The sequence below is a fragment of the Protopterus annectens genome, chromosome 17.part0 (assembly GCF_019279795.1).
Source record: "Protopterus annectens isolate FY-2018-M chromosome 17.part0, PAN1.0, whole genome shotgun sequence".
NCBI lineage: Eukaryota > Metazoa > Chordata > Ceratodontiformes > Protopteridae > Protopterus > Protopterus annectens.
Window position 1 is genome coordinate 664455376 of NC_056751.1, and position 24624 is coordinate 664479999.

Consider the following 24624-nt stretch of genomic DNA (forward strand, 5'->3'; position numbering starts at 1 on the left):
ACAAAAGCAAAAATAATGGGAGAACAAAGGCCAAAAAAATAGGGACAATTTTATATACTGCTCTTATAAATTTAAAAAGTTGATAGAATAAAATTTATGAAATCTGAAACAAAATGTCTTGTTATTTTTTAGTGATTTCAATCCTCAATAATTTTCCAGAAAACCACAAATTTTATAAAAAATGGATAAAATATATGAGGCAGAAATCTGGACATCCTGGGAAAATCAGGACAGTTGAGAGGTATGTACCTCACTCTTTGAGGAGCAAAAACAAATGACCTTGTGTGGTAGAATTTTGCAATACAGTTCATTACAGTCTATATATTTTACACTGTATCCTTTTTTGTGCTATATTTTTCCATAACTTTTGCCATTCTGTATTTTTTTATATGCGTTCTGAGTAGTATCCCTTAGATCTAGTTACTATTTGGCTTTCAAATTTAATGCTAATTAGATGACCACAACTTTTGTAGGATATATCTCCTTTTCAGGGGTCTTTGACTGCAGGTTGAGATGTATGGTGTGTGTGTGTGTGTGTGTGTGTGTGTGTGTGTGTGTGTGTGTGTGTGTGTGTGTGTGTGTGTGTGTGTGTGTGTGCGCGTGTGTGTGTGTGTGTGTGTGTGTGTGTGTGTGTCTGTCTGTCTACCTGTGTGTTGTGTGCGTGTATGCATGTGTCTGTGTGTGTGTGTGTGTGTGTGTGTGTGTGTGTGTGTGTGTGTGTGTGTGTGTGTGTGTGTGTGTGTGTGTTTTTGGTGTGTGTCTGGCTGTATCTCTGTCTGTGTGCCTGTGTGTTGTGTGCGTGTATGCATGTTTGTGTGTGTGCGTGTATGTGGATGAATGTGTGTGTGTGTGTGTGTGTGTGTGTGTGTGTGTGTGCGCAAAATCATTATCTTTCAAAAATAAGACATAAAATGCATAACTGAATAGCTAGACCCTCAGATTTTCTGGGGTCTAGTGGACCCGCACTCCAGGCTGTGCAAGTGAATTTTGCCACAGACTTATCGGTAGCCTCTGCTCTGAACTCCTCCTCCTCTAGCAGCCTCACTAGGTTGGTTTGGCATAATGGTTAGGGTCTTCACCTCAAAGACATAAGGTAAAAGCATTTGACTTAGACCATGGGTTATTGGCTAAGCTTAAAATGGTCCTTCAGTGCAGTAGCATTCACCTATGAACTCAGAGTTGTGCACAGAGGGTTGCTATAACTTGTTCTTTTGACAGTGCAGTCTTTATTTCTTTAATACTTCTGAATTAAGAGGTAAACACAGACGTCCAATATAGTTTGTGTGTGGGCTGGGGATAATTGCTCATTATTTAACTTCCCTCACAATCACACCTCAAAGGCATATGCAGAAAGTCACTATAGCTTATCTAAGGGGAATGTACTGGTGAAGAGGAACAAGTTGAAATAGTTAATGTGCCATTTTTTCACTTTCCTCAAAATTCAGTACTAGATATGTATAGAAGAGGCCATCTTGTGGGGGATATATGTACTGAGGTATACTGTTTATATTCATCTGACAGCAACAGGTGGAAATATGCTACCGTGTTTTATTTGTTCTTTCAGTTTCATCCCAGTCTGACATCAGCGGAGTAAACAGAAAATAGCTGTCTTGAGTTTTGAGGGCGTGAGAAGCATACTGAATATGTGTATGGCAGCATCTAGATGAAATATGACTGTGGACTTTTGAGCCTTCCTTTTTATTCCAATCAAGAACCAGATGGATTAATAGAAACTGACTTTATTTAGGGGGGCTATGGAGGCAGGCACTATTCCTAGATATGATTTATGTATCCTTGTAAGCATTTGTGTTCGGTTTATTGTGAACTGCTGTTTATCTTTGAACATTTCACATTGTGAATGTGTTTCTTCTTTTAAAGAAAAATAAAATAATAAAACTGAATTTCTTTCCTTAATTATGGCTTTGTTAATCATCATTGGAATAAAAAGGTCAGAAAAAAGCTCCAAAATGTACCTCAGAGCATTTATAACCTCATGACTTCTGGGAGCCTAATGGCCCTCAGACCCCTGGTTTAATTTGATTATTACCACCAGGGTTATTACACTGCATTATTGGTCAGTTAGGGTGTGTCATAATGATGTTGTATTCTGAAGCCATCAGTGAATGAGAAAGTTGTAAAAAAAGTTCTAAAATGCCTCTCAGATTATATGATAGTCTGTGTTTTTTGTGGGTATGAAGTTATTGCATCCAAGTTCATTAAAGTGCAGTCTTGGCCAGTTAGGATACAGGAAAAACCTGAAGAGTAAGATAAATATGAGAAAAGGAAGGAAAAAAATAATTTGGGTAGTAAGGGGATGCCAGGATTGGAGGGGAGGGGTCAAAGTATAGGGCAATGAGTGGATATATGCAGATGAGAAAAGTGGACAGTTGGAGAGGTGCCATGCGGCCCTTTGCCTAGGCTGTCATTTCACTGGAGACTGGCTGTGTGTGTGTGTGTGTGTGTGTATGTGTGTGTGTACATGTTTATGCACAGTTCTATCCTAAGAGTGGAAAGTCTGCCTTATCAATATACTGTCTGTTTTCACTTAAATCCTTAAAAAGCCTCTGAAGCTCTGTCTTACCTTCTTTCTTTTCCTTATTTTACCACAAGACGCCTTTCCTCCAGCTTGTAATTCCTTAGTTAAGGTCATTATCCAACATATGAATGAAATACCGCTGATTGTATAATAGTATAGAATGAATACATGGGTCTAAGACATGCATTAAACAACAGAATGTTCAGTGGGGAGGGGTTCGTGTTCTATTTCAGTAATTGCATTAAAGCATCAAAAAAAAAAAAAAAAAGCAAGATGGGAAACTTGGAATGCAGGAGAGAAAAGGAACATAAACAGACTTGCCACAAATCATGTACAACACAAATCAAAATATGAAACATAGAGACTGCTCTCGTGTTATAGTTTAAGTAGCATATCAGCTTGAAAATAGATGCTTTAATTTATTCAGGAAGTAGTTCAATAGTTAATTCAATAGTAAATATTTCCATGACAGTCTTATCACCCACTAATTCTCTCCGAATACCTAGGTATGGTCAGAAAACATTACAATAAAACAAGAATAGACAGTCATTCTTAATTGACTTCTACTTGCATTTGAAACATCAAGACTGAAATGAACAAGACCATGGAGCTGTGGGGGTTAAGAAAATTTCATTGTATCCCTAAGGTTGCTCAGCTTTGCATTAACATACTTAGAGATGCAGAGAAGGGTTCGGTGGGGGCTTGCCCCTCTGAAGAAAAACATGTTTTTAAAAACTTTCTACTATTGTTGACTTTATATGGTGTTGACTTAAGATATTCTTTTTTACACTATAAAAACTCTCAAACTTCATGTTTCTACTATATTTTTTCTCATTACCTAGGTATCAGATCAAGGAAGTCCCTCAAGACAGAGAATAAAGCTTTTACTAATTTTACCAGCCAGATGGCCATAGGCAATCTCCACTAAATAATATAGGTTCTCCAGTGATAAATACTAGGAGAATGCATGTTTCCATTACCATTTGAAAGATATCCAAGCAACAGTCAGCTGCTCACCCCACTGCAAGGGGGTCTACCATAAAGGAAGAGGGATATCCACTATTGTGTGCATTGAAAGGATTCATCTCACTGTCTCATGAACCCTGTTCTTTCCACAACCACTCCCAAAAATGGACTCAGCTTAGTTCAGTCTGGAAAAATGTGAACCCAGTCTCCAAACTTATCCTCCATCCACCTCTAACACTGGTCAGAGACTTGTAGACCATTTTAAGAGTTCCACAGGAAGAATGTAAAATAACGGGTTGCTAAAGAATTGTAATATATAACATAAAAGAAGATTAAAAAGTGTGAACACTTATGAATGCCAGTCCTAAATTTGCTTTTGGTATAGAAGTATAGAGCAGAGAAGGGTCACATGAGCCACTTTTAATTAAATAGCTTAGGGGGTTGATGGTCCAGTATCTGAGTAATTACCCAAGTATTAAGGCAAATTATTGCTTTTTTATTACAGGGAGTCAGAATTCTTGAATAACACTGAAATGTCCTATCAGATTACAATCCACACTGACTACTTTGCAGAAGAGTTGGAAGGTGTAGCCATGTAGAAGATAAATGTTTAGTGTAACCACAAGTTATTCACAGATGAATATTGGAAATTACTTATTTATACAATGCAGTCTGCATAGGGTGTTACAGATATGGGCTGCTTCTAAGTACACACACACACACACACACACATATATATATATATATATATATATATATATACATATACACACACACATATATATATATATATATATATATATATATATATATATATATATATATATATATATATATAGAGAGAGAGAGACGGCTTTAGGCACTGGTGAACCTTGTGGTCACTGGGGGGCCCCCAACCACTGCAAATTATCTTATCTTGATATTCTGCAACATGTCTATCAAACTAACAAAAACTAGTACAGCAATCTTATAGGTAATAACTCTTATTTATATCTCCTTTAAAATTCAAAGATATTTCTGGTTATACTAACAGTGTTTTATCAAGTAACAGGCTTCACAGTCCCATTAAATATTTTACCACTGACATAGTGCCTCTGGCTTAGTTAAACCCTGCTTGGTGGACATTCTCTCCACTATAACCAACAACATAGCCAGCTTTAGGTACCTGCAGTACCTGTGGTTGCAAGGGGGTCCTTAATCATCCTTGATTGTACGGGGCCCCACAAAAGCAGCTGATGATTAGGAAGAATGTAGTAATTACCTGATTATGCTCTTTAACCTGAACAGAGCTGTGGTACGACCCTGTTAGGATAACGCTGATAATGAACATAAACAAGGTAAGCAGCTGAACGATCAGCAGGCCGGAGTGACTGGTTTGAGTGCAAACCGTCTATTTGAAGAACAGCTGATGCTTTCAATCTTCAGGGATGTTTTCTTTCTTTCAGAGAGTTTTATAAATACTGGTAGAACACCAGATACTACAACTCTCAACTTCTTTGCAGAAGAATTCAGCACAATACCAAAAATATTAGCAGAATAGAGGCTCAAAATCAGGAACACAATTTAAATATTACTCTAATTCACTTAAAAAGTTAATAAAATAACACCCTTTGCATCAATACGCATTTTTTGGTCAATAAGAAGTATAAACCTCTGATGCCTGGAATTATTCACTGTCTATATTCCTGGAGGATTTACTGGCAAATCAAACGTTTTACAAAGGACAGATCAAAATTATGAGCAAAATCAAGAAAGGTCTGTGAAATCAGTGACAGTTACAGGTATGCATTACTCCTCACAGAGGTAAATAAAAGTAACTCACTCCTGCTGCTGTTTGATGATTACTAAACTGCATTCACTGATCTGGTGTGGCAGTACCAGTGTTGCACAATGTATTGCTACTTGCTAAAATAAGTACAAAACTAGTATTGCTGTGGCTTTTGTGTATGTTTGTAAAAAATATCACCATTTTTTTTATCTCTGCATACACCCAATAATGCCAAGATGCATATGGGTATCATTGAAAAATGTAGCTAACAAGTCATCGTATTTCAAAAGTAATGCATAAAATATGTCACAGAACATTCAGGCACTTCACTCTTCAAGGAGACTGGTGGCTCCCACTCCCCAGACTGTATAACTTGATACAAGGGGCTCCCTTAATCATCCTTGACTGTGTGAGGTCCCCACAAAAGCTGTTGCTGGTTGAAGAAAAAATGTATTAACTTTCTGATTATGCTCTTTAACCTGAACAGGACTGACCTTGTTAGGATAAAGCAGATAATGCCCTCTGCTTTCAACTGCACCCATTCTAAAAACAGCCCTGCTCAGATGTGTGTGTACAGCAAGCTGCTGTAGGTTGGGGGAGGGGGTTTGTGGTTACTTCTTTAATTATTATTACAGTCAAATCGTAGAATCATGCACATGAGGTCATTACAGCTTTTGTTTGGGCTGAGGACAGTGTGGTCATTTTTTTTTTTTTTTGCCTCAGAGGTGTATGAAGAAGGTTACTATAGCTTGTGAAAGGGCAGTGTCCTGTCTAGGAGAAATAAAGTATAATACATTACTGTAATCTTTATTTTTTTTTCAGTTTCACATCAGGCACATATTTAGGTAGCTGCCTTTGATGGTTAGGGTTAAGGAGTGAGGCGGCATGCTATGTATATACATTTCAGCACTCACTTGAAACACATGACTGTGGCAACCTGAACCTCTGCTTTCATCACAGTCTAACACGAGAGGGATGCATAGGCAGTGAATGTCTTTTTTGGAGGGTTAGGGAGGCAAACCATATTCCCAGATTGGACCTATGTATTCAGACAACAATGGCTTGTTAGTTTGTTGTGAGCTACTATTTTGTCATTTTTGAATATTAAGCCTTGGGCACAACTTATGTCTTCCTTGAAAGAAAAAAAAAAGACTGAAATTCTTTTCTTACTCATGTTTTTTGTTTAAAACACCATTGGATTAAAAGGTTGGGAAAATGCCATGGCTTCTTGGGTCCTGCTTTATCTGAGTTATTTCTTAAATGGTTATTACTGTGTTGTCTTGGTTAGAAAATGTGTGCTGAAAGGATGCAAGAAAACCTTAAACTGAACAGCAACCCTGAATTTCTTTCCTAATCATAATTTCTGTACAAGACATCACTGGATGAAAAGATATGTAAAAAAAAAAAAAAAAAAGAAAATGTACTTCAGAACATATAGAAAGCATTTCACCTAATCGGCGAACATAGTGTGGTACATTGACCTGTTATATTGTAAAAGCATTGTAGCTACAGGTCAATCTGTACACACTACACCTAACAGTTTGCAGCATGAACTAAAAGGCTGCTTTGGAGGGGTGGCAGTGACAGGGTGATACTTTGATGTAAGTGCTTAGGGGGGCCCCAAACTTGATATTTGCTGGGGGCCTCCAAAAGCCTTGTAGATATATATATATATATATATATATATATATATATATATATGTGTGTGTGTGTGTGTGTATGTGCGTGTGTGTGCGCGCGAGTGTATGTGTGTGTGTGTGTGTGTGTGTGTGTGTGTGTGTGTGTGTGTGCAGTAATTCCTTTAGTATTGTATGGTTTATCTGAAGGCTGTAAGTCTGAGGCTGCTATGAAAACTCTCTTTTTGTACTATTCATATTCTGCGTCAGTAGTCCTGGCCATGCTCGCTGAAACAGTGCCTGCAAATAATGCATGTAGGTTTTCAAGGTTTGACAGCTGTTCCCCAATCATTATTCCCTACCTATCTTTTCAACCACATTAATACAAGTATGTGACTTACAGTTCTACATTTTTCTTGCTCTGTATGCTGTATGAATGCTACTTTACTCATAGTGGTGAAGTGAGATACACAAACTAAGCATTGCTCAATCAGTTAAAACAGTATCAGTAAAGGAGGAGATGGCAATGTTTTCTGGGGGTCTTAATTATTAAAATTGACTGTCTGCTACATGTGATCTATTAGTACTACTGACATGACAAAGGGCAATAGAAAATTCAGACAGCTGTTTGTCTGATTTTCAGCAAAAATAAGGGACAGACTATGTTTAAGCTGACTATATCTAAGTGGCTTACGCAGTAGATACAGTTTTGCTACTCCTCCCAAGGAAAACACCTAGTAGGGTCTGCCAAGGTTCATAGCACCATAGTACAGCAACACCTATGGCCTTCCTTAAGGACTTAGTACAGAAGTCATTAGAGAAACAGCCACTTGAATTTATGTGTCCACTTTCTAAAAGCTTATTGACTAGACATTAAATGCAAATCTATAGCAGGTTTTACAGTCAGAGCAGGCTGCATCTCAGCCTCCCTTCTCAGGCCACCTCCTACCATCCTGAATCTCTGGTAAGCATCTCAGTGACTACTACTTGTTCAATAGTGATCTAATAGTGACTACTACTTGTGCAATAGTGATCTAACAGTGACTACTACTTGTGCAATAGTGATCTAACAGTGAGTACTACTTGTACAATAGTGATCTAACAGTGACTACTACTTGTACAATAGTGATCTAACACAGAAGATAGTAAAGCTAGATAAGGAACTAACAAAAAAGATAGTAACATTAAATAAACTTAATAACTGATGTTCGAGTAGGATCACTGCTGTGGTACCACATTCCTTCCAACATCTCCTCTGGGTCCTTTTCTACCACCGTGCATTATAGGCATCTTATTGTGGGGTGGGTATCCTTTCCAAAAAAACTACCTTTCCCCTTATCTAGGCTCTCAGGTTAGTTTGAATCAAGGTGACTAACTAGAAAAATCAGTTACTTCTCTCTCTCATCTTCCTTGCTAGGTTGGGAACTTCATTATCTTGGCTATCTAACCCCCACCCATACCTCAGATCTATTATCTTTCTACAGCATGCCTACCTCTTCTTGGGACAGGAAAACTCTAAGATGAAACAGATGGATTCTGGCTTTATACTGAAAGGATGCTTACATCCCAAGTGAAGGGTAGCCTCTGTCATTAGGAGGAAGAGTTTTGAGCACCTGATGTCAAACTGAGTGTATGCGTGTCTGAGGCAAAGTCTCAGAAGTTAAAACTACTGCAACAGAGATGTAAACAAAGAATAGTCTCAGAAGTTAAAACTACTGCAACAGAGATGTAAACAAAGAATGGTAGCACCAATTCAACCATAGTAGATGTTCTATGACTTGCAGAGCACACCAAGCAACATCAGCTACAAATTCAGCAACAGTAACAAGACTACAGCTCAGCAGCAATAGTTCAAGTATAGTAAAGATGTGGCACAGGTGGAGAGATTCTGCAACAATAATTCAAGTACACTGAACATTCTATGCCTAGCAGAACACATTTAGAAGCAACAGCAACAGAATTTGCTCAGAAACAACAGCAGCATAAGCACACTAAAAACATGATCTCTTTTAGTTACCAGTGAAAATAAAATTATGGTTAGTAGAACACACTAGGCAACAGCAGCAAATCAAATTCAAAAACAGCAGCAAAAGTTCAGCAACAGAAATGCATGCAAATAAAAACCTTTGTAGCAAGTAAAAACCTTTAGAAAGTATGGTAGTGCACTCACCTTGCTGTATGGAGTAAAATACTCCATCTTACAAATTTGACAGGCACTCTTAATAATATAGAAATACAGAATATGGAATGCTCTCTCTCTCTTTTTTTAACAAACATTTTTGGGTAATGATTTTCATGCCCTTCAAATGTCCCTCAACTGCTCCCTGGGCTGCTTCTACAAATCCATTTTACCATAATTCCCCTGTTAGTATTCCCCAGGGCTGGGACCACACAATTAGTACAGGGCCAGGGAGGGGTGATGGGTCAGAGTGGCATAGTCAGCAGCATCACATATGCTGTCTGCACACAGGGGATTTCTGTTAACCCCCCCCCCCCCAACTGAGCAGAGCTGCTGATATCACTCACATCTGCGCATGTAACAAAAGTTAGTTCAGGATTCCCCCCCAACACATTCAATGGCAAGTTGTTAACAGCAGTCTGCCTACCTCACAACTACAACTCTATTCTACTCACTAGGAAGTGTTTGAATCATAAGCAAAAACACCTCCCATTCTGGGTGATGCAGAAAAAAAAAATCTAGAGCACAGCATGACTGTCTCCACTACCATAAAGTATGCAGTTGAATTTCCCACATTTTTGGAAATCAGAAGGGTGAAACCCAGCTGAAGTGCAAAGGAAGAGCCTTGTTGTAGGGAAACGACCATCTTGATTGGAGTATCTCTTCTGCCAGATTAGTTCTTGAATTATCTCTAAAAGGTGGATGTCCTTGTTATTTATGTTTAAATAAAGTGTTTATGAGTATGCTGTGCATAGTACATCTAAACTCCTAGATATTAAAAATGGTCCTTTCCCTTTTCCTTGTCTCATCCAGTATTGTGATAGGTAGCACAACTTCCAGCAACCCAGCAGAATCGGGAATCAGACTATGCTGCTAGTCTCTCTTTACAGAAGAAAGGTTCCCATCAAAGCTGGAAACCAAAAATCGGAGAACTTACCCAGGAGCACCCCACAGCAGAAATGGCAAGGACAAGATGGCTAATGTTCTTTCACTCACCAGGAGCACCAGTAACATGGTCTGTCCCAACTCAGATCCAAGAAAAGATGTCCTGGTGGTTCTTTTAGGTCTCAGATATTAAAACAGGTTGCTTTTAATTTTGTGGATATTGCAGTGTGACCCCTAGAGGGTGAGGAGATAAGAAAGGGAGAGAATTGAGTTCTAGCTGTCAAAAGGAAAGGCCTTTCCAGTAACGATCCTCTAGTGCTTACTAGCATGAGCAAATCAGATTGGACTGGGAGGAGCTTTGAAAGTCAAATTTACATAAGGGGCTGGCAAATAAAAAGCCAGTGAGTTAAACAGCACAATAGAAACACGGTGAGTAGAGTGAGAAAAATCCAAAACAGTCACAGAGCAGCAGTTACAGAGCACTGCCAGACTTCAAGTACAGCAAATCTGAAAACTTGATGTAAAGAACTAAAGTAGTTTTAGAAGGGGGCTTTGCTACCCTGTACATCGTGGCACATGTGTTACTTGTTTGTACTCACTAATATTAGCTCTGAGATTGCTGTACCTCAGAGGTAGACTACATCCTCTGTGATAGTACACCCTCATACTTTACACATTTACTAAATTCTCATTTTTGGTGTTGATGGTTTGAGTTATCAGATTTATGGTCCCTGAAATTTAAATAGGAACCTGAGTTATACACTTGGGGCTCACCTTCTACTTTCGGTTGCTAATTACTCACTTTGTAAATCCCAGCATAATGACAAAACTGTACACAATCCTCGTAAACAGTGCATATTTTTTGGAGTCTTCTGTTATCATTACAATAATTAATTTTCTACAAAAACTTTTCTCCAGCTTTAAACTAACCATTTTCTGTCTTGCTCTTGCGTTCCTTGCTCCCTACATGAACTACCTTGCATTTTTTTAACATTCTAATTTCATTGCAAAATCAAACTATAGCCCTTTAAACCACCCACATTGTTACTTAGCTCTCTCGTACTATTATGCAAGCCTGTGATCTTTATGCATCTTTCATATTGTTCTTTCACCTACAACGCATGTTTAGTCTAGAAGGAATGGATTATCTCAATAAATTACAGATTCTATAACTTTTATCACAATGGCTTAGGCCACAGAAAGTAGAAAGGGCTGTTGACAAACTTAGGGAGCCTATAACAAGAAAAGTAACCAGAGATCCTGTACAGCTACTAGTGATATTTTGGAAATGTTATGAAAATTCATATAAAGCGGAGAAATATGGAAATCAAGAAAAAGTGTAAATGGAAATATTTATGGAAAAATTAAATATGCCAATGTTAGAGGCAGATGAGGCTCAACAACTAACAGTTAAGGTAGGAGGAGATGAGATAAAAATGATGATGTATAACCAATCTATATGAAAGTCTCCAGGAATAGGCAGTATTCCTGTAGAAGTTTGGAAGCTAAGGGGAAAGAAAGTGATAAAGATTTGATATATTTTGCTTTACAGTATTTTAAAAGGAGGGGAATGACTAACATCCTGGAAGAAAGCTGTGGTGGCTGTAATACTATATACATACACACACACACACACACACACACACACAGATATATATATATATATATATATATATATATATATATATATATATATATATATATATATATAGTGACTATAAAGAACCGTAAGAACCAGCTTCATACAGTCCCTTTCAATTTTATACCATGATTATAAAATGTTTTTGTCTTTAATAGCTAAAAGAATGGCAAACGTGCTGCCAAAATTGATATATATGGATCAGTGTGGTTTTGTGTAGGGGAGGCAAACATTCAACAACATTAATGAGGTTAATTTGGGGTTATATGCAAGATCAGATGCAAAAATTAAAGTAGGAGGGTATCTCTCTGATAGCTTGTGTCTGAAAGAGGAACAAGGCAGTGTGTTCCCTTTCTTATTTTCATGATATTTAGAGCCACTGGCAAATAAACTAACAGACTCAGAAACTGAAGGATTTAATTGGTATAGTAATAAAGAAAAAGTTGGCTTTATTTGCAGATGATTATTTTGTAGCTGATAAAACCAGAAAAGGACATCTCACTGCTGTGGAACATTCTGAGACAGTTTAAATTTTATTTCAGGATATATAAAATTAATAAAGACAAAACAAAAGCTATATCCACACATGAATCAGTTCAGCAATACCGATATTTACTGGGATATGATAAAATTAAGTATTTGTGAGTATGGGTTACAAAGCATTCTGTTATGGCAGCTAGTGATATGTGGGAACAGACTAAATAAAAGATAATACAAAAACTGTGAAATTGTTAGCTCTTATTTATGGATATGGATAGCAAAATACAAGCAGTGAAAATGTTTTTTATTCCCTTTAGTTTTGCATACGGGTCAGGCATACTTTTATCAACCAGAGGAAAAGTTGTAGACATTAATTAATAAAGAGTAGAAGGCTTTTATCTGGGAGGGGAAGAGGGGAAGGGTCAAGTGGGATAAGTTGATCCTTCCAATAGAACAAGGTGGTTTAGGATTACCTGGTTTGAAGAGATATTTTAGAGCTACACAGTTAAGCCTCATATGTATAACACAAGCAGAAAGCTAAAATTCAAAGTGGAAATCGATGATGATGAAGCAGGGAAGAAATTGAGAAATAAGGAAAGAGTGGAATTTTGGATGCAGAGCCTTCAGAAGAATAAAAACTGCCATATCAAATGTTATATTCATAAAGCAGCAGAAAGTACTTTAAGAACTAAGCCAAAATGAGAACGGAGAATGGAGATTCTGCTGATAGGGATGACTGCAATTAGGGGTATAGAGAATAGTCAAGAGATGGTTTAAATTTACTGGAGAAAACTGGCAAAGGAAGCAAGTTATTGGGAGAAAACAATTAGAGAAGGAAAGATAATGTAATGGGAAGATGCCAAGAAGGCAGTTGCACTACAGGCTAGGGACTGCCTTCCTTATAAGGGAATTGATGTCAATACAGGAAAAGAGGGAGTATGGAAATCCTAAGTGAAAGACCTGCTCTGGTATAGTTTTTAGTTGAATCTAAAACAGAAGCTGCTGTTAAAAAAGGGAAAATTAGTACTGCACATATAATATTGTAGAGTAACTATGAAAATGAGTTAAAGGAGGTTGAAAAGATTGGGAAGAGAGATTATAAAAGCAAATTGAAAGGAAACAGTTGGAAGACATATGTATGGCTCCCAAATATGCAACAAAGTCAAGAAAATTTAGCATTTTTGCTTGAAAGTGTTTGCATAGGTATTTTTATACCCCAAGCAGACTCCAAATAATTTTTCCTCAAGTAGATGGCAAATGTTGATGGGGGAGAAAGAGATAACTGGGAACATACATTTTGGAAGATGAATGAGTTGGCAGACTTTAATAATTCCCTTTAGAGTACTCTGTCAGAAATATTGAGTGAGCAAATGGGTGTAACTCTTGAAATGTTTGAGCTGGGATGCACAATCTGAATTGCCTAGAGACAGTAAGACCTCGTTAAGTTTAATTCTGGTTGCTGCCAAAAAAAGCATTTACTACAAAATGGAAATCAAAGTCTAAACCAACTGTATTTGAAGTAGTGAACATTGTAACAGAGATAAAAGAACTAAAAGTTGGATCTTTAGAAAAATACACAGGGGAATAAAGAAATTGTGGAAAACATACATGCAGAATAATGTTTTAGAGAAGGAGTGAGGTTTAAGAGAAGGCAGGAATTGATCAATGTATGTGATGTTGAATTGATGATAATTGTATAAAAGTATGTATATGATGTATAATGTTTGGAACTGTGAACATGTTAACATGGTTTGTTTTCTTCATATTAATGTATATTTGCCTATGTCTTAAATGATAATTTAAATTAAGGTGTTAAAAAATAAATTACAGTTTCTCTCAATGTACTGGTTAGAGCAAAAAAAAAAATCAACAAGCCAAATTTGGCTTGCTCAGAATACAGTTCTATGCGTGTTTATATAAAACATCAACAAAGAAACAGACTTCAATTCAGTTGCTATCCTTCTACAATCATAACCAGTCATAAAAGTCAAGTAGCACCAGCATAAATTATACATTTATCATAGTCTTATAAACTCATACAAGAGAGCTCTGCATCCATAACACACAACAATTAGGAGACAGTTTAAAATTATTAACTGTTGTTACAAATAACTGACAGTAAATACCTGTTATCACCCAGTAATCTTCAGTTGCTAAGGAAGTGTCAAAATTTGGGTATTCCAGAGCTGAAAAAAAAAACATAAAATGACATCTAATCCCAAACACAAATTGTAGAAATGTGACACTACTTTATATTATAGTTGTTAAGACTGACAAACTCCAACTTCAGTGCAAAATATTTTTAGCATTAAATGGTAACCTATAAATAAAACATTGATTAGGTGCTATAATCGTTTGTGCCATCCTTCAAACTCGTATTATAAATTCAGGTAATGTCCTGTATGGAGTATAAACACAACCATCTACCGTATAACAAAACACAGTTTAATCCACTTTATATTTCTTTTTTCCTACCTGGCACATTTCCTGCTAACTTCTGTCAATGTCTGCTTTTTTTTTTCTTTTAGACACTCATTCTAAGGGGCATACTGAACTTTTTAATTCATAGTTAATTGTTTAAAGGTCTAGGGACCATAGTATAACACAAACTCCAAAATGATGGGAATGACAGATGAACCCAACCATGAACCTAATGTTTTTTTTTAAATATAAATCTCTCCATGCTTGTTAAGGTTAGTGGAAGCTTATTCCACTTCCTTTCAATAAACTGAGTATAAAATTAGATATTTTAACAGTCCTGATTGTTGGTCAACTTATATAGCAAATTATTAATGTTCTATTATTATAAACTTTCTCAAGTATTTGCAGCTCTTTATCAAGAAGTGCTCTGAAAGCCAGGTATGGTCTTTGCTAAAATAATACACAATTGAATACTGACCCAAAAACTATAGCCGTTCCTTATATGGCATATTATGCTCACTGGAGTTGTTTCAGGGAATTTTCTCTGTACCTCTTCATTAAAAAGAATATCCCCCTGAGAATATGAGCACGACAAAGAACTGTGTTCAGTTATGGGCCAGACATAAGTATCATACATCTTGGTTAATAATACTGAAGAGGCAGAGGCTAGACATATAAATATGAGACTTACTACATTCAAAACTTAAGATTTTACATAACTGGCACAGTTTTTGAAATGCATAACATTGCTGATTAAAATTCCCAGATCTTTGGATCTATAAACAATATTGATAGTCAGATTACCAAAAATGATAGCTTTATAAATTGTAAAAGGACCAAAAATCATAATATCACTTTTATCAGGGTTTGGTTTTAATCCATTCTTCTTCAACCAATCAAAACTTCAGACATAAGTTATAAACGATGCATGGTCATTATATGATGTCATCAAACATCCAATTCAAATATCATCAGAGTATTTTGATAACCAACAACTACTTAATAAGGGCAAAAAATAAAAGGACCATATTAAATAAAAAGATTCCAAGACTGAGTGTTGGAAGACGATGGAACATATGTTGGTCCAATCAAAAAAGTGACAAGGAACTTTAAAGGCCAGATTCATTAATGCCTACACTAAGTTTACACAACCTGCATTCAAGAAAATCCCTACAACATTTTTGTGCTTTCTAGTCACGCAGAAAGATTACACTAAACGTACATGTAGTCCGTACTTTGTGGTAACCTGTAAGAATCAGCCTTGATATTGAAGGCTGCAAGAAAATCAGTAAAAAAAAAACTAAAATTAAGAAGAAGAAGAAGGTGTGAGTTATGCTTGTTTTCTTTTTTCAATCAGAATAGAGTATACTTATTGCAGGCAGTAATGAATCCCAGGCAAGTCTTTGTTTTTGTTTTTTAACCAAAGATGCACCCATTCAATAGTACTACAGTTGGTACCAATATTAATCAAACTATTAATTATTGTATAATGGCATTCACTATTGAACACTTTGGCCAAATCCAAAAACTGCTACAACCACACATATACCCATATAATTTTATAAGTTTGCTATACAAATGTTTGCTATGTACAGCAAGCATTCTATATATGTTTAACATACAGTGAAAGTAATGTAGCTGCAGTTTCATTATTTCAGAGGTCAGATCCCTGAAAATTCCAAGTCATGCAATCAATGTCCTGCTTTTATGTATATAGTAACTAACCATTTTAAGTACAGATAATATCTAGTAATATTTTTTAATGAGAATATATGAGTACAAGTCTGATATGCTATAAACTTTGGGATTGTTTGTTCCATTTCACATTTCTGAACTAAATAGAAGATGCCTTGAAGTTACCGTAAAACTGTGGATTGTCAGTGGACTCTATTTTAAAGTGAGTTCCCTAACTGGCAGAGTCACTTTTCATAGATACCCAAAAATTTACCTTACAAATGAAAACAAAGTAGACAGTTCTATTAATACCAGAGTTAACAAATACTTCTAAAGTGACATTTAAAAACAAATTAAAAGTCCAAAGCCATAAACAAACATGCAAACTCAGTACAATTTACCAGTCAAAACAAGTCAACATGACTTCAGTATTTCTCCATTAAGAGTAGCAGTTATGCAATACAGCCATTTAAGTGGTGCTGCATTGTTTCAATAAACTGTTACCATTAAATAATTAAGTTCTTGAATTACAAAACAGTTTTCACAAGCCAAACTAACCACAAATAAGCCTCATTTTAGTTCTCTTCAAGTGCACTCATACACAAAAACATAAGGGCTGCACATTTATTTATTCTTCAACAAATCAAGTCAGGCTTTGACATGACCTTCCTAAGCAAGTTTCTCACATAAGCTAAAATAATGATGGAACAATGAAGATGAAATTCTGAAAAACATTTCACATAAGCCTCTGAAGCAAAGGGTATTGGCACAATGCTCTGTAGTTTAAAATGTTACACAGTGTTGTTAGTTAGAATATTGGATTGTGTAATGAGTGCAATAACACACTGCCATTAGCTGTGGGAGTGAATAAAAACAACAACAAATAGGAAAAAGTTACTCAAGAACAGGTGTCTCTCCCTACTTGGTTAATCTGTACACACACACACACACACACACACACACACACACATATATATATATATATATATATATATATATATATATATATGAGGAAAAACAAGCTTTTCTGCATGTAGTAAAATGGATCACATCTTTACTGCACACCAATGGATTTCATCAGTTTAGTCCCTCTATTCAAAGTAACAGGTGAGTTTCCATAAAGATGTGAAACAGTACATTGAGGGTGTGTTATTCTGCTTAACCAAAGACAAATTGTTAGCTCAGAAATCTGATGGTGTTTTCAATGGCAAGAAAATAATTCTAGTAAAAAGTCACTCTACACTCAATAAAATATTCATATATATCAGCAATAGTATTCTACTTACGAGCCATAAAATAAAGTCACTCAGCACTGTTAGTATGATTAATTGATTGCAGTAAAAACTAACATCACAGTAGCTATGGCACAGAATCATGTTGCAGTTCAGTGGTGTGACTGGTAGCATACTTGCTTTTGCTGTAGAAGGCTGTGAGTCTATTCCCATACCAGGAACATTGGTTACTGATACTGCAGTTCAGCATAACATAGCGTGCACCCGTGAGAATGTCACTCTTTTGAAGACATGTTAAACTGAAGTCCCATCTGCCTGAGTTGGTGGTAGTTCAGCTGGATACAAAAAATTCCATATCACCAATTGAAAAGTGCTCTTTACTGCAATCAATTGTAAATAGTGTATATGATGGAAATAGTGTATATAAGTTATAATTAATAAAGAGTAGGGGTTCTTTATTAATTACAGCAACTTATATACACTATTTACATTATATACATTATTTACAATTGATTGCATCTTACATTACAACATAATACAACTTCATATATTTTAATTATTCCTCCACTCTTTTTTCCACAACCAAAAACACATCATCTTCAAAATGTTAGATAATATCCATTTCCTGTTATATTTTACTTCATTCAGTCTTTCATTCCATACCACCCATAAAATGTAGAATCATTTTCTATCAATTTTCCTCACTTCCTTTTTCATTTGCTACCATCATACCCATATTCTATCATATTCATGTAAAGATCATTTACAGTTTTAAAATCATCCAAATATATTAGTTTCACATAATTTTTCCCATAATTTTCTCACTCTTGTACAATTCAAAAAGACATGTTCCATCATCTCAACTTCCCCAGAATAGTTACATACTCTCTCCTGAATCTTTTTGTAGGGCATACTTGCTTTAACAGGCAATTTACCTATTGTCAATCTCCACATGAAATCTTTACATTCATACATCTTTTTACTCTATATAAATCTTGTTTAATTCCATTTCTTTTTTCATTGTCTAATTGCAACAGTGTTCACTAATATTTGTGTGCCATTATTTTATGTTCTTTTCTATATTTTCCATTTTCAATTTCCAAAATACTATCTTATACTGATGTTCTTTAATATCATCAGTCACATTATTCTTCGTTTTTTCCCATATCTTAATATTTCCCAAACATCTTTATATTTGAGTTTCATTGTATCATTTACTATATTTCTATTTTCTTTTTTTAATCCTGTCAACATTTTATACATATTCAAAGAAGCTGCATGGACTATGGGATTGGTTAACCCTAGTCCTCCTCCTTCTTCCTTGACATACAAAATGTTTCTCCTTACAGTAGATTTTGATCCCCATATAAATGAAAATATAATGAACAACAATTATTTTTCATAATTAGATGGGATCATATATACACTTTCCAAATATGCCATCTTACCTAAAAGAATAGAATTAATTAAATATACTTTTTTCTTACATGACAATCTATATGATCTCCAAAATATACATATCGCCTTCAACTTTGGTGTAAGTGTTTCTCGCAATTCTCTCTTCATGTTTAACCCAAATGTCATTCCCAAAATAGCTATCTCTTAGTCATTAAAGTGAATACCTTCTAATTCACCCAAAAAATCCAGCTCCTTTACTTTTGTCTTTATTCATACTTAAGCCAAGCTTATTAAAATACTTATTTAATTTTCTAATTCCTTGTTCCATCCATTTCTTATTGTTAGTAATTAAAACTATATCATCTGCATGAATAAGAACAGTTGAGACATATATTCCCGCTATCATCCTATACCTCGCCATTTTTAATTCTCTGTTCATTTCATTTACAATCACATTCATAACTAATGGAAATAATGTACTACTTGGACAACCCTGTCTTACCCCAGACTGTTTTGTTATTTCTTCCCTTAACCATCCATTTAATATTATTTTATATTATTCTCCTATACTGATCTTATAACTTTTATTATTTTATCACTTATGATCTCTTAATATACTCCATAATTCTTTGTAGTATATCCTTTCAAATGTTTTACTCATGTCTCCTACCATTACTATAGTTTCCACCTTTTTATTTATAAAATCATCTATCACCTCTCTTAATATCCATAATAAATATTGACTTCCTTTCCCTTTTTTCCAAAAATCATAGGCTCCATTAACCTATGCACATATTTTCCTAATCTTCACCCTATTATTCTCATGTATAATTTAAAATCAGTATTGTTTAATACTGTTGGTCTCCAGTTTCTAATATCCTCTTTTTTCCTTTCTTCCATATAACTTTCATGGCCACGTACATATCTCTTTTTTATCTCTTCAATACTTCTACAAAATATACTTTTTGCCATTCTTTCATATTATAATATATATGATACTCAATTCTATCTATTCATGTAGCTTTCTCCATATCCAAATTTTTTAAAATTTAATCAGACTCTGTTATATATTTTTCCATAATCTCATTGCCTTCTTTACTTAATTTACTATACTTATTTCCCTCTCTTTTATCTCCCTTTTCCTGAATGTATTTTTATATACTGCTCTATTACTTCAAATATTTGTCTTGTGCATTTACTCTTTTTCCTTCATTATTTTCCAATTTTCTTATTATCCTCTCATTTTCTCTCATTATTTTACTCAAATGCAGAACCACTCTTTTTCCCTTGTAGAAAGTACATATGCTTATATAACATTTTCTTAACCTTCTCTTGGTTCATTTCATATATTTCTTTCTCCTTTTCATATTTTTTTATTTCTTAGTGTCTCTGTAAATGCTATCTGGCTTAATAACTTATATTTTTGCTTTTCTTTCACTCTTTTCATCACTTGACAATTGTCTTTAAAGTGTATCCACCAATCAGTCCAGTCTGCATAGAATATTCTCATTTCTACATGCTCTTTCGATAATTGGTCAATTTCCTTTCTCTCTTCTTAATCTAAATCATTTGTTCAATCTTTTAATACCTAACCTTATATGTTCTTCCTTTTCCTTTACTTCTATCCATATGGCTAAATGATCTGAAAATCCTGTTTCTTTTGTGCCTTCTTTTATAATTTTTAAACTATCAGATATTATAAAACAATCAATCTCTGTTTTAATCTCATTTCCTTTATAAGTTCAGTGTATATTACCCCATATACACCATTCCACGTTTCATTAGTTTCTACACCCTTTTGATATCATTCCATTCTTTCTTTTCCTTAGATCACATTTAAACCACACCCACACTAATATTTCCATATTCACTCCTACATTGTTTAAGATTTTCTAAAAAAATTCTGTATGTCTTTTTTTGTAATATATGCACATATTGCAATAATTATATACATATATTTCTTATATCTTGTATCCAGCACTGTTATTCTACCTAACTCAACTATAGTATAATCTAAAATTTGAAGTTTCATTACATAACACAGTGGTCACTGAAGATGTATCTTTTCCCATATTCCACACAATGTTTTTACCGCATAACTTTCCCATCTGCATCCTTTCTTCTTCTGTTAATATTCTTGTGTCTTCTGGAATAATTAGATGCATATCTAGTAGCATACACCATTCCAAAACACCTAACTTTCTTTTAATGTTCTTTATACTATTAACATTTATTGATAGAATTTTCAGGTCCTTTCAAATTTATTGTAGTTTGCATCTTACCCCTTATCTTTTTTTTATTTTCTTTCACAATTACATTTTTAAATGTTCTATCTTTCACCCTTGTCCCTATTAAATTTGCTTTTCCTCTCACTATTTCCATCTTCTTCACTTGTTTCCAGTACTACTTCTTCACCTCCATTATTCCCATTTTCCTTATATATGTTTTATTCTCTTCTTGTATGATATTTTGTTTTTCATGTTCTACATTTTTTTTCATATGATATACATGTTCTTGTAGCTCTTCTTGTTTTTCAACTTGTAGTTGTTCATCACAATTAACCCAATTATGTCCCATTTTCCCACATTTTTTATACATCAAATCACATTTCTTTGCTTCATGTCTGATCTTTCTACAATCAAAACATTTTCTCTTATCACAATTACTCATTAAATGATCCTTTTTTGTATCTCTGTTAAAAGTCTGCACTACATAAGAGTTCCACAAACCACAATCTTTTTTCCTCAAATATATCTAAGAAACTTTCCATATATTGTCCTGTTTTATACAAAATATTACAGTAAGTCTATTTATTAAGATGAATAAAAGCTCTTAACTCTTTAGGTGATATTCCCAAAGCCACACTGTGTCCCATACCTTATATCTTTCAGGTTCTTTTTCCTTCCTTAATGCTAAGCTGTACAATACATTTCTTTTTTATGATCTCTTTTTCTCCTTCTCTGTCTCTTACTTGTTTCTGGCCTTATTTCACCATTCTTGCATACATTTTTTTTTTCTTTTCTGTAATTTCTCTCACCTCCTCTTCCTGGATTTTGTCCATAATATCATCCCAAGATGCTGCTGCTTCACTTTCTGATTCACTCTGATTTATAATTCCCCTTAGATATACATCCCGCAACCCTCCCATTTGGATGGTTATACCCATACATTCCGAACGTGATACAGAAAGCAGATCTTTTTGGAATATATACTTGGACTCCTGTGAAGGTCTGACTACCTTCTTTTCACCATTTTCCTTCACTTCCCCCTTCTCCTGCTTCCTCAATAACTCGACTGCTCCTTCAATTCCATCCTCCTTTGATGACCAACAACTTTCAGATTCCACTACTTTCTGCATGTTCTCCTGTTCGTTCTGCTGCTCGCCATCACACTTACTCACTGCCTCCATCTTCCTTCCAGTTTCTCAAGCTGCCTATGTGCTCAGAATAGAAACCAGAAGTGTAACAACAAATAACATCCCTGTACACTCTGAAAATAGTAGAGAAAGTTCCCTAATTCCTTGCCCAAATTTCATAAGTATATACTAGGCTAACCACCACTAGGGCCTTTAAAGCCTAGCTGAGCAACCCAAGTGTGAGCCACAAATGTGATGTATAGGGGTTGATTTACTAACTGCCTCTGTCCATCACAGACATAGAAGCCAGACCATGACTGAATTTCTGATTACCCATCCACTGGTCCAAGTTGAGCTAAAATACAGATAGACAGCATGTTCCAGAGAATGGGAATTCTCTGAAAAAAACTGTCTCTCCAACATGTCCTACTTATGTTGCAAGCAATATTTAAGCCTTTTAATCTAGTAGTTTTGATGTTGTTTGTTTTGCAAATGTGCAAAAGATTCATCAAAACGGGGTCCAGGGATGCATTGTATGCCAGGCAAAAATCATTTCTCAGAAGTCTGTATGATACCAAGTAAAGATACAGGATTCTGAGGTGATCAAAGTTCTCCTAGTTGTATAAATACCACCTTAGTTCTCCACTGAAGAGAGTCCACTAGCCTAGCAGGACTAACCTAGTCAACAAGGGATAAATTAATGCAGTATCAACCAGTCCTTCATAAAGTTAAGTACTGTACAGAGTTATTCAACTGCCTATACAATTATGAAGTGCCCTCTCCCTTCCCATCAGGCATGCACTCTAACTGCCCACAAATAAAATAATAACCAGAGAATTTAGCATGCACATGCATATTACAGTCTATTGCCTCAAACAACATCTCAAATTATTAAAAAACAAAGTAACTTGTATATTAAATGACAAACTAGAGAAAAGCAAGCCAAATAGGCAACAACAATATCTGAGTTGTTCCTTCTCTCTCATAATGATTTATAGCAATTATTTCCCAAAATTACCTTCATTGAACCTCATTGTATCTATATACAATGAATATTACATCTGGTCCAGCTAATTGTTACAGATACTTCTATACAACTAACCATGACACTTTCCCAATTTTTTCACCAGATCCATACCCCTTTGAAACCCTTTATGCATGTATAAAACCTCATCTAGAACTCTATTTCAAGTCTCCTCCCCCCTCTCCTTGGAGTAATATTTCCTGATACTGAAATTCTGTGAATGAAAAAAAGCTGAAACTAGACTTCACAACATACATCAAAATGCCATCTTTGCCAGATAGAGTTAAGGATTTTTTTTTCTTTGCAAAGCTCAAGCATCAAGCATTGCAGTTTTTTTATTCAGTTATGCTAGTAAGCTATGTTGTTCCACTCATGATTTTTGCATATTTTTCATTATCAGACAAACTGACAGTGTTAGGAAAGTATGACATCATAAGACATGAAGACATCCATTAGGTTACCCCATTTCAGACTTCTCTGATCTGTAGAAGAAAGTTCTTGAAAATACTTATGCAAGTGTCAGCTTTAAAGATAAAAAAACATCAACACAAATTAGAATAAACTACAGCTAATAAAATTGTTTTTAACACACAATGTGCACATAAGTGCCAGTCCATCACAAGTACATAAAAATATTGTAGTGCTGTATGGTTTTAACTTAATATATTTACTGTTAATCAGGTAAACAAATAGGTCCTTCTAAGATCCTTTTCAGCTACATCCTTTTCCACATGGGCAAGAATAAATGCAATAAACACACACACACACACACGCACACACACACACACACACACACACACACACGTGTGTATACATAAAGAGATAGAACAAGAGACAGAGAGGGAGGGAGACAGAGAGAGATAGATTCAGTGCAGCCAATCAATCAGCATCTTTTTGGGGTGGTAGGAAGAAATCAGAGTGCCTGGAGAAAAAAGTTAGGCAGGCAGACAGACAGATGGAGAACAGGCAACATTCAATAAAGGAAGCTAGTGTTGTAGCAGAGAGAAATTGAAACTCTAATTATGGCCCAGTAAACCTGGGCTTCATTGGCACCTTGGGTGTCTGAGGTACTGGCAAAGTGGGATGGGTGGACCAATCCTGGAAAGGAGAACATTTGTGAATGATGGTCCTTGAGGTGAGGTGTGGTCCACTGGGTTCACAGGTAAGTACTAGGGTAGCTGCCCTTGTGGGCCATTTTAAGTCTAGCCAATGTCTCTTTCAAAGGTAAGAATCAAACCTTGTACCTTGTGTCTATGGAGTAAACATCTTAGCCATTACACCAACACCACCCCCATGATCCAATAATCCAATGAGAGAAGTTGCTCTCAAATGAGGTTGGAGAACACAGGGGAGGGGGCATGGAATGGGTAAATCATAAAGAAAAAAAACTTTGGAAGTAGCCAAAATCTGAAGGGAGTTGGTAAGGTGGCTGGTATACCCAGTGATGGACA

General features: G+C 35.4%; 1 protein-coding gene and 1 non-coding gene across 2 annotated transcripts in view; both read right to left on the reverse strand.

The window, feature by feature from the left end:
• KIAA1549L (KIAA1549 like) overlaps positions 1 to 24624 on the reverse strand; it is a 1927305-nt gene that overhangs the window by 648289 nt on the left and 1254392 nt on the right. The window contains exon 8 of the mRNA XM_044059234.1: positions 14196 to 14255. Within this exon, the coding sequence (XP_043915169.1) occupies positions 14196 to 14255 (60 nt within the window). The remainder of the gene's footprint in view (positions 1 to 14195; positions 14256 to 24624) is intronic.
• LOC122791897 lies at positions 9584 to 9745 on the reverse strand. The gene has a single exon (XR_006363245.1). It is a non-coding gene; the product is annotated as a U1 spliceosomal RNA (small nuclear RNA).